We start from the raw sequence: 16,026 nt of genomic DNA, 5'->3' as shown, positions 1-16,026 counted from the left end.
TGTAATCATGCAGGTGACTGTGACTATGCCGACGGAGACATGGTGGAAGATGACTGGACTGGCACTGGCACTGGGTACAGTGTAGAGTAGGTACCTCAGGTTTGAAGTGGATGACGTGCCTTGCCCTTGTTATCTCACATCGACGACTTCTATAGGTCAGCTTCTTCCGCCACTAAGATCATACTAGTACGTTCGTCTACTGTACCTACATCCCAATTCTTCGGGACTCTTTTCAGCAGTCAACCCTCAGTGCACCACCACCACCTCATCTTCGCGCTCTTCGCCATGTCGACCATTGCGCCCCGCCACGCCTTACGACAGTGCGTCCGCCGGGCATCCGCGTGCTCCTCTGCCTCACACGTCCCTCGCGCGTGCGTCGCCGCCCGTGGGCGAAGGAGCTATGTCTCCGAGTCCAAACCACACAACGCCACAGTCAATATCGAAAGCACCATCCGCCAGGACCAGCGTGCGTTTCTGGCAGAGACGGGTATCAAGCCCAAGGATACTACTATGCCGCAGACCAATGTGTCTGCCGACGCCGCCATGAGCCCCGTGGCGGGCATCCTCAAAGAAGCCACCGTCATGGACCAAGGCACACGACCCATATATCTCGATGCTCAAGCCACCACGCCGACCGATCCCCGCGTGCTTGACGCCATGCTGCCCTTCTTCACCGGCCTCTACGGAAACCCGCATTCGAGGACGCATGCTTATGGGTGGGAGACGGACAAGGCCGTTGAGGACGCGCGGCAGCACATTGCCGATCTCATTGGAGCTGATGCAAAGGAGATCATCTTCACCAGTGGCGCAACCGAGAGCAACAACATGAGCGTCAAGGGTGTCGCGCGCTTCTTCAAGAAGGGAGGCAAAAAGAACCACATCATCACTGCCCAGACTGAACACAAGTGTGTGCTGGACAGCTGCAGGCATCTGCAAGACGAGGGCTTCGAGGTCACTTACCTGCCCGTGCAGTCCAACGGATTGATTGACATGACAGAGTTGGAGAAGGCGATGCGGCCAGAGACATGTCTGGTCTCCATCATGACTGTCAACAATGAAATAGGTGTGGTGCAGCCTGTGGAAGAGATTGGTAAGCTGTGTCGAAGCAAGAAGATATACTTCCACACCGATGCAGCGCAGGCAGTTGGTAAGATCCCTCTCGATGTAAACAAGATGAACGTGGACCTCATGTCCATCTCTGGACACAAAATCTACGGACCAAAGGGGATCGGGGCTTGCTACGTGCGAAGACGACCGCGCGTGAGAATCGACCCTATCATCTCTGGTGGTGGGCAAGAGCGTGGTTTGCGATCAGGAACGCTCGCTCCGCCACTCATCATCGGTATGGGCGAGGCCGCTAGAATTTGCAAGGAGGAGATGGAGGTAAGCGATACATGACCCCTCTCTTCCACTTTTACATCGATGCTAATGGTCCACGTAGTACGACAGCAAGCGCATTGCTGCTCTTTCGCACAAACTCACGTCTGGCTTACTAGCAATGGAGCACACATCTTGTAATGGCGACCCTTCTCGTCGTTACCCTGGATGCGTGAACATCTCCTTTGCCTACGTTGAAGGTGAATCCCTCCTCATGGCGCTCAAGGATATTGCTCTCAGCTCTGGTTCGGCTTGCACTTCTGCCTCTCTTGAGCCTTCATACGTGCTCAGAGCGCTCGGCAGTTCCGACGAATCGGCACATAGCTCCATTCGCTTCGGGATCGGGAGATTTACCACAGATGCGGAGATTGATTATGTGCTCAACGCTGTGAAGCAAAGGGTCACGTTCTTGAGGGAGTTGAGTCCGCTTTGGGAGCTGGTGCAGGAAGGCGTGGACCTAAACACGATTGAGTGGTCGCAACACTAGATGAGGCTGGTGTTACTCCACTTCTTAGGTAGCTTCGAAGTGTGCAGCGAAGCTAATGGAGCACTGCAATCCATTAATGGGGAATCATCTCTTTCTTGTACATTGGTAATAGTAGCAGAATGGCGCCGGCGCAACGGAACGAATCATCGCGATTTTAGCGCATGGAAGAAGGACTCTAGGTGATGGGAGCTTTTAGTGGTTACGATTTTACTATCGTGGTCTTGTATACCTACGCCGAATGCAACGCCGATTGATGCAGCTGCCGCATTGTGAGGCTAGCTCATACCTACTGAAGCTCAGGAGACTCCTATCGCGTGACAGATCTCCCTGGTTGCTCCTGTTGACGAGTGTCGAGCTTCTCGCAGGTTCTTGACAATGTTTCGGACCATCGCAGAGAGGTTATTCCCGTTGCTTCGGCCAGCGTGTCTGTCCTCCGTTAGTGAGGGCTCTCGGTCTGCACGTGGTCAAGCGGATCTAGCCTTTGTGTGTTGACCGACCTGATAAGCTACATACTACGGAGGTACCTTAGCTACCTATATCCATGTATGATGTTGCTTACAGACACCCGCAAGCGGCTCCTAGCAAGACGAGCATAATCCAGGCGGGAAGATCCGTGCTCAATAATGTGGACGTCAGCGGAGACTGTACCTTAACTTACACACTCTCTTCACTGAGGAGTGGAAGATGACAACGACAGCTTCCATTGGACTGCCGTGGACGAGCGGCGAGGACATGACGTGAGGTGAACACTGAACACGGCAAAAGCGCCAGCATAAAAGCTCTCGAGACATCACCACCATCACCACCACCATCAACAACGACCATGGCACAAACGAGCGCTGCGATCCCGGACAAGGTGCTGTCATGGCTGTACAGCGTGCTGCATGTGCGTGGACAGGCCGACTGAGGTCGAAGGACGGAAGAGATAGAGAGACATGATCTGATGGTGCCGGCCAGGAATACCACGACGCGCAACGCACCTACTCCGACGCCGCGCGCACCCTCTCGCTCTACCCGTCGTTCGCCCCGCGCACCGACGTATACACCCACGTGAATGGCACGTCTGCCCTGTTGTTGACGCTCGCAGGCACTCTGCCCGTGGTCTTTCGTGGCACGACGTACCATTTCCCACTCAAGATCTGGCTGCCCCATGCCTACCCGTTGGAGGCCCCGAACATATACGTTACGCCGCGCCAGGACATGGCGGTCCGGCCTGGCCAGCATGTAGGGGTCGATGGCCGAGTGTATCATCCCTACTTGAGAGATTGGGCCAAGGTGTGGGACCGGGCGAGCCTGGCGGAGTTTCTGGGCTATCTGCAGCACATCTTCGGCAAGGAGCCGCCAGTGGTCAGTCGAGCGCAGGAGATGGCCCAGGAACGAAACCATCAAGCGGGGCCCGGAGCACCACCACCTCCTCCACCTAAACAGCCCGCGGCAAGTGTAGCGGCACCATCGAGAAGCGCAAGCCTTAACAGCCCTCCACCGATACCCCCGAAACCTGGAGCTGGAGCTGGCGTTGCACCCGCCCCCGGCGAGGAGTATGCAGAGACGCCACAGGCATTGCGAGATGTGTACAGAGATGGACCGCCATTGCCTCCTCTCCCCCACGAGATGGCGCGAAATCAACGTGTCTCCTCACTATCATCGAACCGCTATCCACCGGCGTCGATTAATCCATCCCTACCATATGCCGCGTCGCCTTCTGGATACCAGCATGGACATCAGATCAGTCCTCCCTTTCCCCAGGGTCAGCACCGTCAACATCAGCTCTATCAGGTGACCAGGGACAACAGCCCTGTTTCTCCAATATCACCACCTCAAGGGGTCTCTGAACTCCCTGCAAATCGATACGCTCAGCAAGCGCCTCCGCCTCGACCTACGTACTATGGCACGGCTCAGTCAGTCCATGATCCAACTCCTCATCATGGGTCACACGCACACCAAGCACAAGTTCAGCACCAGCCGTATGCGCAGCAACATTACGGTCAACAACAGCAACCGCAGCAGCAGACCCAGCCAAAACACTTCGCTCCTGATTTGCTCACTGATCCGTTCGAGGTGGCAATGCCGACAATTGCCGCTCAGCAAAACATACCAGCGCCTCCCATACCTCCCAACCCCGAGAAAGAGCAACTCTTCGAAGCCCTCTCTTCCATACTCGTACAGCAAGCACGGTCCAAAATTGGGCAATCATTAGCTTTCATTCCTCCATTGCAAGCTCAGCAGCAAGCTATTCAGACAATGCAGCAACGCCTGGACGGCGAGATCCGACAGCTCGAACATCTCGAACAAGCACTTGCCAACAACGAATCAATCCTCCACCAAAGCATTCAGGCCTGCGATCGCACGATCAATACAGCAATGTCGAAGAAACAGCCTCCCATCGATGAAGTCTTGGTTGCACCAACTATGGTAGCGAATCAATTATGGACACTTTGTGCCGAAGAGGCCGCTTGTAGGGAGGCCATGTATGTGCTACAAAAGGCGAATGATAGAGGCAGAGTCACTGGGGATGTCTTCATACGGCAGATGAGAGCGCTGGGAAGAGAGTGCTTCACGAAAATGGCATTGTCGAGGAAGATCGCAACGGGTATGGGTTTGATCACATAAATCCTGGTCAGAGACTCTTCCCGTCTTTTCTTTGATGGCAGGGATCGTCATCGAAGGTTGCTTTTGAATAAGAACAATTATCAGAGATGATCAACGTATGCAGGACATGGGAGTTGACTCTTCTGCTTTGGCTTGCTTCGGACTTACAGACCCCGTAACCATTTTCCATCGTGTGGGCAAGTATTGAGTTATGTACTAGATGATATGCGCGAATGCCTTGTTGACAACACAATAACCAAGACTACCTCATGTACAGGTAGTGATCAGGTATAGCTTGGTCGGGTATTACATCTATCAGGTAGGAGATGTAGGTATGTACAGGTAGGTACATGTATGCAGTCACTTGGCGTCTGCTGACCGGCAGCGTCCTCCGGACCTCCTGCATGCAGTGACGTAAAGCTCCGTTATAGAACAGCTCGGGGCAGTGGAAAGAAGGAGGAGAAGATTAGTCGGATGTATACATCACCTCCTTCAGAAGTACACCTTGTAGCCGGCGGTATGGTGACGACGGAAGGACAAAAGACTACCTACCTGTACCTACATGTAGGTACCTACACACAAGTCTAACTTTCCTCTTCGTCGTGTAGGTCCAGCAATGACTACCTCTTTGTGAGCATCCTCAAGTACTGCGTAAATACATGTATATAACCATGACCTACAACTCCGAGATTCAATTCACCCTCGACACCATCTGTCCCTGGACCTATCTCGCCAAACGCCGACTCGACCAAGCGCTCGCTCAAATCCGCTCCGACGACTTTGCAGGAGCCCAGGGAGGTACCAATAGCTCCCCGGTACACTTCACCGTCATTTACAAGCCCTACCAACTCTACCCAGACGCCTCTCGGGAAGGCGAAGACAAATATGCGTGGTATCGGCGCACACGCTATGGCGACAGCGCGGAGAAGATGGAGAAATACATGATGCTGATGTCTTCGTATGGAAAATCCGAGGGGATCGATTTCAAATTTGGGGGCACGATTGCGAGTACGTTGATGGCGCATCGGATGATTCAGTTCTGGCAGGAGAAGAAGGGGCCGGAGACGGCGGATCGGTTGGTGAAGAGTCTCTATCGACAGTATTTTGAAGAGGAGAGGCATCCGAGCTCGCGGGAGACGTTGATGGCGGCGGCCAAGGAAGCTGGGCTGGATGTGGGAGAGGCAGAGCAGTTTGTGGAGGATGAAGACGAGGGTTTGCAGGAGGTGAAGATGCTGATTAGAGAGCAAGCGGGTAATGGGATTGATGCTGTTCCATATATTGTGATTGAGGGTAAGAGGCGGGATATTACGCTGGAAGGTGCAAAGACTGTGGACGACTATGTCAAGGCTTTGAAAACAATTATCAAGGAAAGTGTGTGAAGAGCATGCATTATAAACTGTTGTTTGTTTCACAGAGGACGACAATGTCTTTTTGAGCGACAGGGCACCACCGGCATACCTACCTATGCAACGAGTTGTATGGAGACATCACTGTGTGTTATATCCTGCAGCGAGGGGTTTAGTCCATCGTCTTTGCCGACACTAAACTGCTTAAGCTGGTCTTTGAATATCCTCGCCGTGCTGGTACTGTTGAGTGATGGTCGGTAGTAGGCGTGAGCCTGAGTGTCCTGATACCTAAGAACCAATATGCAGAGAGCAAGTGTTAGACTCTACAGTGAACATGCTCAATATTATAGGTAAAGGTAGGTCTCTAGTCTGTAGTTCTGCGAGAGTAAAGTCTAACCACAAGTGCATGATCTGCCCGTGTGCAACTGCGCAACGGTTGGGCGTCGAAGCTTCTTGTTTTGACTCTCGCGGATAGCTCTACCACTGCACTCTTTGCTATACAAGACTTGAAGTCAGCGTGGCGTGCTCAATTTTCACCGTGTCTTCTCGTGATCTTCAGCATTCTCCACAACGTCACTCATGAAGGCACCACCCAACAAGATGGCCGGTTCATCTAGCGAGTGATGTTCACTAAAGGTTCGAGAGACGGTCAGCAAATAGATACCTCCCGCTGAACAGCAATCTCCATTGTCAAGCTCATAGATACGGCATATAGAAATCAATGCCTGGTGGAGGTGCACTTACTAGCTCAGTGTTCCGACTCCGCCAGCTTCGAGAATCAGTGACGGGTTCTCTGCAATATTCTTGCCGACCCAGCGACCAGCAAAGGCTCTCAATATATGTCCGTGGGCCACGACCAGCACATCTAGACGCAGTCAGCGTCTGAGCTGCCCGGACTCCATGCGACTCCAATCTGGTCGTGTTTCAGAATGGCATGGTGCCCATTCTCACTTACCAAATGGCTCGCGCTGGCTGCCCTTGGGTTTGCCTATTGCGTGGGCGTGAAATCGCTTTCTGATATCTGCTATGAGGGCATCGAGGCGTTCAGTGACCTGTTCAGGGCTCTCGCCGCCGGGACAGCCATCCCTCCAGATATCCCACTCCTTCTCGCCCTTTTGCTTCCTCTGCTCTTTGATCTCCTGGGACGTGATGCCTTCGTAGTCGCCGTAGTCCCACTCGCGTATGCTCTCGGTGACTTCCACCTTGGCCTCAGTCTTGTGTGCACTCTCTTCTAGCCTGCCATGCTGGTTCCATGGAAGCTCTTCTTCACACCCTAATCCCAACAGCTCCAGCGTCCGCTGAGCACGCCTCCGCGGTGAGACATATACATGGGCCAGGTTCTTCGGTACAATGAGACGATCGTCGCCCACCAAAGCTTTTCCCGTGGCTCGAATCCGCTTTTCGCCATTTTCTGTCAAGGGAATGTCCGAGATGCCGGTATGGCGGCCATTGAGTGACCATTCTGTTTCGCCGTGGCGAATCACAAAGACTCGAGGCGTTGTCATGTTAGCTTGTCTTCACTGCCAGCGGGCACGGGAAAACAGATCCAGGAAGGAGTGTCGTTTGACTAGGAGATACGCGGTCATCACATATTATGATATGAGTGATGCACCAAAAAAGTACATGTACTTGGGGACAGAGCCACATGTAGGAAGTTCCGGCTCGACGTCATCCCCTAGAGCTACTGTACCTGTTAGGGCCTGTTCAATAACGTATTAACCAATCTGCGTAGCAGTACGGCAGGTCAGTCGACAGGTTCTATAGAATACGAATTCGCGGCAAAGTAGGGATATTAGTTTTTGCAGGTTTCCGGTCGTCCTAGAGAACCTGCCGTATCGTTCGTAGTATATGTTGTTCAATAGATACCTACCTAGGTATTCGTACGACGTATACCTGTAAATATCCGCAGGTTGAGAGCAATGTAGCCAAATAGCAGCATTTGTAGAAACCTGCTAGCAGGTGTTCCGGGTTACCTATTTAGGTAACCCGGCAACCTGTCGTAGGTTGCCAACCTGCGGTAGCAGGTTAGCAACCTACGGGTAGGTTTAAGAACATGTAGCAGGTAGATAGAGCTGCCAAAGCGTTCAATATATTAAGTATATAATATATCACCAATAAAAGCGTTCAATACGTGGAAACCAACCCGCGGCAGGTTACCTAGCAGGTCGGCGACACCTTATTGAACAGGCCCTTAAGGTACATGTAATGAACGTACCTAGGGGGTGGTAGGCTAGGTAGGTATAGTTCTAGTGGACACACGGGTGTACAGCACGCAGTCTACCTCTAGTGTACTACCTCCTAACTCCCGTACCTCCTACAGTAAAGCTACAGCTGCTGCCGTTACTCTCAGACTTGTCTCAGGCGTACCTCCTACAGTAACATCGGCACGCGGGAATCCCAGTGCCAACAATGTGGAAGGTATCGTAACTTCGTAAGGTACCAGGTATGTATGGGTTAAGGGTATTTCATGGCAGCGAATATACTACCTTAGTACTACCTCCTACTACCTACCCCGCTACATAGGAGTTTGGTAGTCTGGAATACACGAGGGGCGGATGCCGATACTAAAAGATGACGGAAGCACCACATGAGACAGCTCAAACTCAGCCTTGAAGCATGAGGTGTTATGTCCCTGCGACAAATGTAGGAGCGCTCGGCATGTGCTAGCAAGGTGATAAAAGTATGCGTTCACAGAACAAGATACAGAATGACCCCAGTCACCTGTAGATCACCAGAATGTCACTCCCGGATGCAGAGAAGGAGAAGAGACCGAACGTGATGGGTATTGTCTCACAAACTCATATTATATTAGTGTGATTAGGTACTATATCGTACCTACCAGGTACGCTTCGTCTGATCGTTAAGGTATCTGCTCGTGGTCTGATCGTCATAATTGTACACTCGTGAAGTCCCTGCGCCGTACCGCTGTTTATGTCTGGTTCAACCTTCTTCCACTTCTGCAATACACAGACACAGGTACGCCAACAGTTGCTGAGTCATTTTCCCAGGTTACAGAAAAGAGGCGATTGCTCAGTAATTAGTAGCCGTGCCAGTAGTGCCATACGGATTTGCACCCGTCTGTGGCTGAGTGTAGTAACCTGAATGGGATGTCGCTGTTTGGGGAACGTATGGAGGCTGCTCCACCTTGTCGTGAGGTAGAGTGTTGTTCCCGACGACGGTAGTTCCGGTTTCGTACGAGGCGCGGTTATCGTGCTGGGGAACGGCAAGCCCTCCAGCGCCACCAGCCATCTCAGCGTCCCGTGTCGTAGTATTCTTTGGCTTGCGCTGCCAAAACTTCTTCTTGCCGTAGCCGCTAGTGTAATTGTTCTTTGGGCCTACGCACGCAGAGAATACTTAGTCAGCAGATGTCAATACCTGGGACGCGACTGAACTTACTCGGACCATAGCGCTTCTCCTTCTTGTGATGTCTCACGAGAGCGACCTGCATGGCGGCGGTGACGAGGAACAAGAAGGCGCCGATGATGCTGACAGCGAAGCAGGCCTTGTTCAAGAGGCAAGCAGTGCGCTGAGAGACGCGGTACGTGATCTGATCGTCGAAGCTACCGGACGCCCTCTGAGCTGGGGCAGTGCCCAACGGCGTACGTACGATTCCCGAGCAAGAATGAGCGCCATCACGCGTCTGTGGAGAGAGAGAGGAGTCAGTGACAAAGAAGGTAGTAGGCGTCACCATCTTCCGTTTTGACAACTTACAAGAACGGCCAAGGCAATGAAGCCGCCAACAAAGGCAATATCCAGGAGCTGGTATATTGTCAGCGAGGTACAGACAGACACACGCAATGCTCCTCTAGCTAGGTAGCCACGTACAATTGCAGTGAAGGCCAGGATACTGATGCCTCCCAGACAACAGGTGAGGAGAACGGCGAAGATGGTGTAGAGAACAGCAGCGCCGCTGATGCCCTCGACGGCCTTGACCCAAGTCATGATGTTGCCATTGCGATCGGCGAGGGTAGCCAGAAAATAGCTGTAGATGGCGAGAATGAGGGCGGCGCACAAGAAGGCGAGTAGGTACAGAAAGGTCTGAAAGAGACGGAGGAAGCCGCCCTTGATGAGAGCCATTGCGTCGCGGTCAGGTATGTATGGTGGAGTGGAGTGGTGGTGGTGGTGGTGGTGGTGGTGGTGTGGGTGATGACAGAGCAATGCAATGGACTGGATAGCGACCTTTTCCCGACCTATATATGCAGGACGTAGAGGTACAGGTAGGTAGTAGAGGAGGTAAGTGAGGTAATGTCAGGTATGTGCATGCCTGATGTGCCTAGGTACATGTATGATGTACTTGAGGAGGTACTACCTGACCTGACCAGACCTGCAAGTGCCTTGATGCATGTAGAGGGAACATGATCCCCCTACGTCACTTCTTTTGTTTGGGCAATTGAACGCAGGTTCCACCTTGGGCTTGGCACTTCCCGACTTGTGTGAAGTCTTTTTTTCATTGTCTGTCTGTCGCAATTTTCCGATCGCTGAGCCTCTTTCCGGGGATCGTGCATCCTGCTTTCCTAGTTAGAGTATGGCGTTTCTCCTGCCTCCCTAGTGCAAGTGTGGCGTGTGGCTCGTCATCAACCAGGTTTATTAGTGTTCTATCATGCAAAAATGCGGTCATGACGTGGAATTGCTCAGGCACACCTCCAGCTACCTCCTACCTCCTACAGTACTAGGTATTGATCGGGCCACAAGTCTCAACACATCACCTCCAGTCGTCCGGCACCAATAAGAAACACCCCCTACAAAGTACCTCACCTTGCACGTGTGCTGTGTAGAAGGCGGTAGTAGGAGGTAGCAATTTCCCCATCGTCTGTACCCAAAGGCAAGAGAGTGAGGCGTTGTTTAATGCCAAAGAATGCCATCACCTCATCATGGGACGGGAGGCAGGTTGTCCCGTCCGTCTGTTGTGATCTGCCAATCTGCTGATCTGCTGGTATGATGGATGCGCGAGTCGGAGATTGTCTTTTGTGATGCAGTGCACGGCGCACAAACGGTGGCTTAGAACTAAGGTTTCGACAGAAAAGGCAAGTGCCGCCTCATCACCTTAGTTTTACCGTCCAGGAAACGTGGTGGCTTGGTAGAAGTACAATGTCTTGGGAGTACATGTGAATCGATCGTTTTTGCAGCGACCTTGCGACCATTTCAATTTTCTGATTTCACCCACTTTTCTGCCGCCTGATAGGAGGTAGGACTTGGTCGAAACCTCCTTTGCCAACGACTCTTTCAATCACGCCTCAGGCATGTTTTCTCCCTTGCAGTCCGCGTCCGAACAGTCCAATCCTAACCTAGGAGGTACCTGCAGTCTGTACTTGATTCATACCTAAGTTTATGCAGTGCATAGCTACATGTATTCCGCCGCTAGACTAGGTAGGTATACCTCCACCCCGCTACCTCCTACCTCTTACCTCCTACCTCAGGTACGGTACCTACCTACCTACCTCCTACCAGTCGCCCCCCTCTCACTTCTTCCCCCGCGGAGCCGCCGGATATATCCGCTTGACATTCGACGACATTTTGATGGTGGAGGTAGGTACCTTTTATTAGGTACAGGTATTTGATGACATGGAAGGCTGAGTTGAAATGACATCTGCATTTTCCGCCTCAACAGCAACTTACCTACATGTACATACCTTACCATACCCTACACCTACCTGACCTCCTAGCTTCCTGCTATTAGTACCTCCTAGCTAGAAGCTATATCCACGCCTCATAACCAATGCCCACATACCCAGTCATGTCTCAGTCGACTAACATTGATAGTACCTATAGGTACCTACCTTATGCCCTCTTGGTATGCTGCTATTATGGCAATTCTGAGTGATATATTCGACACAAACTACTCGCCATTGTGCACAATAGGCTTATGCATCTCGTAAATATGGATCTGGACTGTGGGATTGCCAATTGGACGCACCTTGCCCCGCCGGTCGTCTTTGTCCCGAGCAGCGATATCCGCATGTCGAGCTTGACCAACCTGGACTTATTGGAAATTCACATTGCAAGAGCGTGGGCAGAATAGGATAGGATGTAGTATCACAATGTGCTCGACGAGTCGACCATCGTGAGGGAAGATTGAACTACAGGTATCTCCATATACATGTAGTCTTAAGGTCCATGTACCTACAGGTATATATAGTATTCGGGAAGGCACATTACCAGGCCCAACTGAAAGCGGAATCACAACCTAATCCATTACGACGAATGAGGTCACGCTGCTCCGAGATCCCACTGGGCAACTGCAAGCTGAGAAGTTCTGCTGCACTGTTTGATTAGGTACGGCCTGCCCGCCAAAGCAGCATAATTCTTTGCCTACAGATACCTTACTCTACCTCCTCCTCCTCCACCACCATCACCACCACCTCTACCACTACCTTCCACCACTTCCTCGTCCTCCTTCCATCGACACGCTCACCACAGACACCCCCCACCAAGCCCTACCTGGTAACCGCCACCAGAGCTCCGCCAACATGGTATATCCAGACACCGCCGAGGGGTTCATGATCTCCGACCAGAAGCAGTGGAAGAACTTCGAGAAGAAGGAATTCAAGCTGAAGCCGTTTGAGGACCGGGATATCGACATTGCCATCGAGTGCTGTGGTGTCTGCGGCTCGGATGTACACACAATGTACTTCTTGAATACCTCAGCTTCCGAATGGATCGGCAGCGCTGACATTGTCACAGCTCAGGTGGATGGGGAGAAACCCCGTTGCCCATTTGTGTTGGACACGGTTCGTGGACTGCATCATTGCTGTACATGTATATTTGACCAGCACTGACGCAATGCAGAGGTGGTGGGTAGAGCCATCAAGGTCGGCAGCCAAGTCAAAACCATAAAGGTGGGCGATCGCGTAGGCGTGGGAGCTCAGATTGGAGCCGACCTCACCTGTGGCAACTGCAAGGCTGATCAAGTATGACTTCCCCACGACAACATTGAAGTCACACTCTCGAACTGACAACTTCTTCTAGGAGAACTACTGCCCCAATCAAATCGGTAGGTCCCATATCTCGTGGCCGCCATTCGTACCATTCTAATGCAACTGTTACCGTGTAGATACATATGGTGCGGAATACAAAGATGGAACGGTGTCGCAGGTGAGTGTGATTGTTTCCGACATTCAACAGACGAGATCGGAAGCTGACAGTACTGTCCGGACAGGGTGGCTACGCATCGCACATTCGAGCTCACGAGTACTTCACTTTCAAAATCCCAGACAACATTGAGAGCGAAGTCGCAGCTCCTATGCTGTGTGCTGGCTTGACTGTCTACTCCCCGCTTGTTCGCCTGGGAGCGGGTCCTGGCAAGAAGGTCGCTATTGTTGGCCTAGGTGGCCTCGGCCATTTCGCTGTCCTCTGGGCATCAGCACTTGGTGCCGAGGTATACGTTCTGTCTCACAGCCCGAACAAGAAGGAAGATGCGCTCAAGATGGGTGCCAAGCACTTCGTTGTCACCAGTGAGAAGGATTGGCACAAGGATCTGGCGTTTACTTTTGACTTCATCCTCAACTGGTCAGTACTGAGGAGCAGACATGTTTATGCGACGTGTGCTAACTCTGTCTGCTTGCAGCGCCGATGCCACTCACAAGTTCAACTTGAAAGACTACTTTGGCACAATGAAGGTTATGGGACGCTTCCACAACGTGGGTTTGGGTGACCATCCTTTGCCGGAGATGATGGCCCAGGACTTTGCAGGCAACGGTATGTGGCGGCGGATATATGATTTGACCTCAGTCGACGATTACTAATCATATTTGATGTTCTGTAGGCTGCTATATTGGCGCCTCGCACATTGGCAACCGCCCCGAGATGCTCGCTATGTTTGATCTCGCCTCGAAGCAGAACATCAAGAGCTGGATCAAGAAAGTTGATATCTCTGCAGAGGGTTGTGCCGAAGTTGTCACGGGCGTCTACGATAATACGGTCCGCTACCGATATGTCCTCACGAATTACGACAAGGTCTTTGGCAAGCGCGACTAGAATGACATTGTGTAGACAGTTAGTAATGCTGCCACGACATACAGAAAATATCACGTGAAATGTTCTGCCGAAGATTCACCAAGGGCTTGCCGTGCGTGACGATGGATGGATGTGAGAGACTTCAAGGCCGTTGACTATGCGCTGCTATATGGCTACGCTCAGGACAGATCGAGAATGACGCGACCACTGATTTCTCCTTTGTCCATTCGTTCGAAGATGCTGGTGAGCTCTTCCGGCTTCGCGGTAGTAAAGTGCGTCTTCACCAGGCCACGCTCCGCGAACTGGAGCGTCTCTATGGCCTCCTTGCGATTACCCACTGCCACACCCACAATCTTTTGTGCTTTGGCAACTAGAAATTGTGGGTAAGCGGTGGCAATGGCCTGCGATAAGAAGACTTTAGTCAGCGTAGCACAGATGGATGGTCTGATAGAGCGAGCTGTCATGGACGCTGATGTGGTTTCATGCCCATGCCCATGATTTGCCACTGGCCGCTTACCTTGAGCTCTCCTTCTGGCAGACCCACGCAGACCAACGTGCCTCCGAATTTTAGCATGCCCATGCTAGATGCGTAAGCCGCATTGGCCGCTGTCAGGACGAGCACTGCCCTACAAAAGTAGAAGAAGGTAGTTAGTACACCGAACAGTCAACAAATAAGGTAGCTCTCAGAACTTCATCATGTCGGGTTTCTTTCTTCATGCGGCCTTCTTTTTTTTTGGAGTGACTTACTGTACGCCCAATCCTCCAGTCGCGGCCTTGACCTCCTCTTCAGCTTTGCCCTGTGTGTGATCGATGAAGACTTCCGCTCCACACTCCATGGCAAGATCTTTCTTGTTGCCTGCATCAATACCGATGACTCGGATTCCCATGCCTTTCGCAGCGATTTGGCAAGCCAAGTGACCTAAGCCACCACCAGCTCCAAGAATCTATCATCAAAAGAAAAGAAAAAAAAAATGTCATTCAAATGTTGCAGGTAAGAAGTGAAGGCTTTCTTCTCGGACACACGGGGAATCATGATTGGCATTTTGCTTTCAAAACTTACTGCGATTGTGTCACCCGCCTGCGCTCCGGACTTTCGAAGGGCAGAGTATACGGTGACACCTGCACAGAGCATTGGGGCCGCAGCGTCCGAGGGGAGAGATTCCGGGATGGGTGTCACGTAGCTGTGAGAGAGAGAGAGGAGAAAATAATTAGCTCAGATTCAATGTTTTTCTCGCGAACACCAATTGCAGCAGCAGCAGCAGCAGCAGTAGTCCCTCACTCATGATACATACTTGGCAGGTCCTAGGACATATTGCTGAAAAGTTCCCGGTGTGTAGTAACCTGATACCTTTGCATTGAAACACACTCCATCGTGGCCGGCCAGACAGGCGGGACAGCTATCACAGATGCCACTGATCCATTTGATTCCTACCCGGTCTCCGACTTTGACGGTGCTGTGTTCTGTACCGGGTCCACACTTGACCACTCGTCCCACGCCTTCGTGGCCACCGACTTGTCCGGGTTGAGTTGGGAATGGGAGGCCTGGAGAATTACATTGTTTTCATCAGTCGCCCGCCACTGTAAGAAGAAGAAGAACGTTTCAATTGTTTCCTGTCATGCAATACGAAAAAGAAAAGAATACCATCGAATCTCACTTACCAGCCCATCGATTGGTCATGACACCTAGTAGCGTGTTGTTAGTAGACTGCACTCGATCGCATGCTACATATATAAAAAAAAAATCAATGTTCCAACCAACCTAGATCCGAATGACAGACACCAGAGTGAGTCAAATTAATCAACACCTCGCCGGGACCGGGCTCGGGTGTATCGAGCTCGACGAGCTTGGTAGAAATCTTGCCGGGCTCATCATAAATGACAGCCTTGTGTTTCTTGGGAATCTCTGGAGTGGTCATATTTGGGTGAAAAAAAAAAGACAATATACCTAAAAAGGAGAGGGAAGGGGGAAAACAGAGGGAGGGGAGGTATAAAAAGGTCAGGTACCTACCTGATCCTTATGTACTTTGGCCTCCTTTTCAAAGTTAGGTACCTCCTACATATTCCCAGTACCAGTCGGCCATGTGGATGACGAGGAGGTGGGAGGTGGGAGGTAGGAGGTGTGTGGCAGATGATGGATGAGGGACCTCGGTGAGTGGGGCTCTGGAGTGAACTAAGAGGTACCTCCACCTACGTTCTAGGTGGTACTGTGGAAACCAGTTCAGGTAAAATGGCTTGGAGGCGCGAGAGGGGTAAGGTACAGGTAGTTAGTAGGCG

The 16,026-nt window shown here is 51.8% G+C and overlaps 7 protein-coding genes across 7 annotated transcripts; 4 read left to right on the top strand and 3 right to left on the bottom strand.

Moving 5' to 3' along the window:
- The first annotated feature begins 230 nt into the window (after window positions 1-230).
- On the top strand, window positions 231-2,150 carry SEPMUDRAFT_146176 (cysteine desulfurase, alanine biosynthesis). Its single transcript, XM_016903501.1, has 2 exons — window positions 231-1,383; window positions 1,442-2,150. Exons 1-2 carry the CDS (start codon window positions 286-288, stop codon window positions 1,862-1,864), a joined length of 1,521 nt encoding a protein of 506 aa, XP_016765201.1. The 5' UTR covers window positions 231-285; the 3' UTR covers window positions 1,865-2,150.
- Window positions 2,151-2,548: 398 nt separating this feature from the next.
- Window positions 2,549-4,654, top strand: SEPMUDRAFT_146175 (uncharacterized protein). The gene has a single exon (XM_016903500.1). The coding sequence runs from the start codon at window positions 3,065-3,067 to the stop codon at window positions 4,472-4,474; it is 1,410 nt and encodes a 469-aa protein (XP_016765200.1). The 5' UTR covers window positions 2,549-3,064; the 3' UTR covers window positions 4,475-4,654.
- Window positions 4,655-5,033: 379 nt separating this feature from the next.
- SEPMUDRAFT_146174 (thioredoxin-like protein) lies at window positions 5,034-5,927 on the top strand. The gene has a single exon (XM_016903499.1). It carries the CDS (start codon window positions 5,113-5,115, stop codon window positions 5,830-5,832), a length of 720 nt encoding a protein of 239 aa, XP_016765199.1. The 5' UTR covers window positions 5,034-5,112; the 3' UTR covers window positions 5,833-5,927.
- A 132-nt stretch (window positions 5,928-6,059) lies between these two features.
- On the bottom strand, window positions 6,060-7,378 carry SEPMUDRAFT_146172 (phosphoglycerate mutase-like protein). Its single transcript, XM_016903498.1, has 3 exons — window positions 6,755-7,378; window positions 6,544-6,664; window positions 6,060-6,429 (listed from the first exon to the last, which is right to left on the bottom strand). Exons 1-3 carry the CDS (start codon window positions 7,302-7,304, stop codon window positions 6,333-6,335), a joined length of 768 nt encoding a protein of 255 aa, XP_016765198.1. The 5' UTR covers window positions 7,305-7,378; the 3' UTR covers window positions 6,060-6,332.
- A 1,201-nt stretch (window positions 7,379-8,579) lies between these two features.
- On the bottom strand, window positions 8,580-9,947 carry SEPMUDRAFT_146171 (uncharacterized protein). The gene is made up of 4 exons (XM_016903497.1): window positions 9,625-9,947; window positions 9,511-9,558; window positions 9,196-9,439; window positions 8,580-9,134 (listed from the first exon to the last, which is right to left on the bottom strand). The coding sequence occupies exons 1-4, from the start codon at window positions 9,874-9,876 to the stop codon at window positions 8,830-8,832; spliced, it is 849 nt and encodes a 282-aa protein (XP_016765197.1). The 5' UTR covers window positions 9,877-9,947; the 3' UTR covers window positions 8,580-8,829.
- Window positions 9,948-12,139: 2,192 nt separating this feature from the next.
- SEPMUDRAFT_146170 (NADPH-dependent medium chain alcohol dehydrogenase) lies at window positions 12,140-15,703 on the top strand. Its single transcript, XM_016903496.1, has 14 exons — window positions 12,140-12,424; window positions 12,481-12,527; window positions 12,586-12,707; window positions 12,766-12,790; window positions 12,851-12,891; window positions 12,956-13,305; window positions 13,364-13,494; window positions 13,562-14,153; window positions 14,270-14,378; window positions 14,500-14,696; window positions 14,813-14,933; window positions 15,045-15,294; window positions 15,412-15,439; window positions 15,516-15,703. The coding sequence occupies exons 1-8, from the start codon at window positions 12,267-12,269 to the stop codon at window positions 13,771-13,773; spliced, it is 1,086 nt and encodes a 361-aa protein (XP_016765195.1). The 5' UTR covers window positions 12,140-12,266; the 3' UTR covers window positions 13,774-14,153; window positions 14,270-14,378; window positions 14,500-14,696; window positions 14,813-14,933; window positions 15,045-15,294; window positions 15,412-15,439; window positions 15,516-15,703.
- SEPMUDRAFT_113097 (alcohol dehydrogenase II) lies at window positions 13,932-15,668 on the bottom strand (the record flags this gene model as incomplete). Its single annotated transcript, XM_016901015.1, has 7 exons — window positions 13,932-14,153; window positions 14,270-14,378; window positions 14,500-14,696; window positions 14,813-14,933; window positions 15,045-15,294; window positions 15,412-15,435; window positions 15,512-15,668. The coding sequence occupies 7 exons, from the start codon at window positions 15,666-15,668 to the stop codon at window positions 13,932-13,934; spliced, it is 1,080 nt and encodes a 359-aa protein (XP_016765196.1).
- Window positions 15,704-16,026: the final 323 nt, after the last annotated feature.

Source organism: Sphaerulina musiva, assembly GCF_000320565.1.
Source record: "Sphaerulina musiva SO2202 unplaced genomic scaffold SEPMUscaffold_1, whole genome shotgun sequence".
NCBI classification, from domain to species: Eukaryota; Fungi; Ascomycota; class Dothideomycetes; order Mycosphaerellales; family Mycosphaerellaceae; genus Sphaerulina; species Sphaerulina musiva.
Note: the sequence above shows the minus strand (reverse complement) of the source record. Positions and strands in the feature narration are given on the sequence as shown.

Coding starts and splice junctions, on each gene's coding strand:
- SEPMUDRAFT_146176 (XM_016903501.1), top strand. CDS start 286: ATGTCGACCATTGCGCCCCGCCACGCCTTACGACAGTGCGTCCGCCGG. Junction 1,384..1,441: donor TTTGCAAGGAGGAGATGGAG/GTAAGCGATACA, acceptor TGGTCCACGTAG/TACGACAGCAAGCGCATTGC.
- SEPMUDRAFT_146175 (XM_016903500.1), top strand. CDS start 3,065: ATGGCGGTCCGGCCTGGCCAGCATGTAGGGGTCGATGGCCGAGTGTAT.
- SEPMUDRAFT_146174 (XM_016903499.1), top strand. CDS start 5,113: ATGTATATAACCATGACCTACAACTCCGAGATTCAATTCACCCTCGAC.
- SEPMUDRAFT_146172 (XM_016903498.1), bottom strand. CDS start 7,304: ATGACAACGCCTCGAGTCTTTGTGATTCGCCACGGCGAAACAGAATGG. Junction 6,665..6,754: donor CAGCCAGCGCGAGCCATTTG/GTAAGTGAGAAT, acceptor GACTGCGTCTAG/ATGTGCTGGTCGTGGCCCAC. Junction 6,430..6,543: donor GGAGTCGGAACACTGAGCTA/GTAAGTGCACCT, acceptor TCGAACCTTTAG/TGAACATCACTCGCTAGATG.
- SEPMUDRAFT_146171 (XM_016903497.1), bottom strand. CDS start 9,876: ATGGCTCTCATCAAGGGCGGCTTCCTCCGTCTCTTTCAGACCTTTCTG. Junction 9,559..9,624: donor TCCTGGCCTTCACTGCAATT/GTACGTGGCTAC, acceptor ACAATATACCAG/CTCCTGGATATTGCCTTTGT. Junction 9,440..9,510: donor TCATTGCCTTGGCCGTTCTT/GTAAGTTGTCAA, acceptor CTCTCTCCACAG/ACGCGTGATGGCGCTCATTC.
- SEPMUDRAFT_146170 (XM_016903496.1), top strand. CDS start 12,267: ATGGTATATCCAGACACCGCCGAGGGGTTCATGATCTCCGACCAGAAG. Junction 12,425..12,480: donor GGCTCGGATGTACACACAAT/GTACTTCTTGAA, acceptor ACATTGTCACAG/CTCAGGTGGATGGGGAGAAA. Junction 13,495..13,561: donor CCAGGACTTTGCAGGCAACG/GTATGTGGCGGC, acceptor GATGTTCTGTAG/GCTGCTATATTGGCGCCTCG.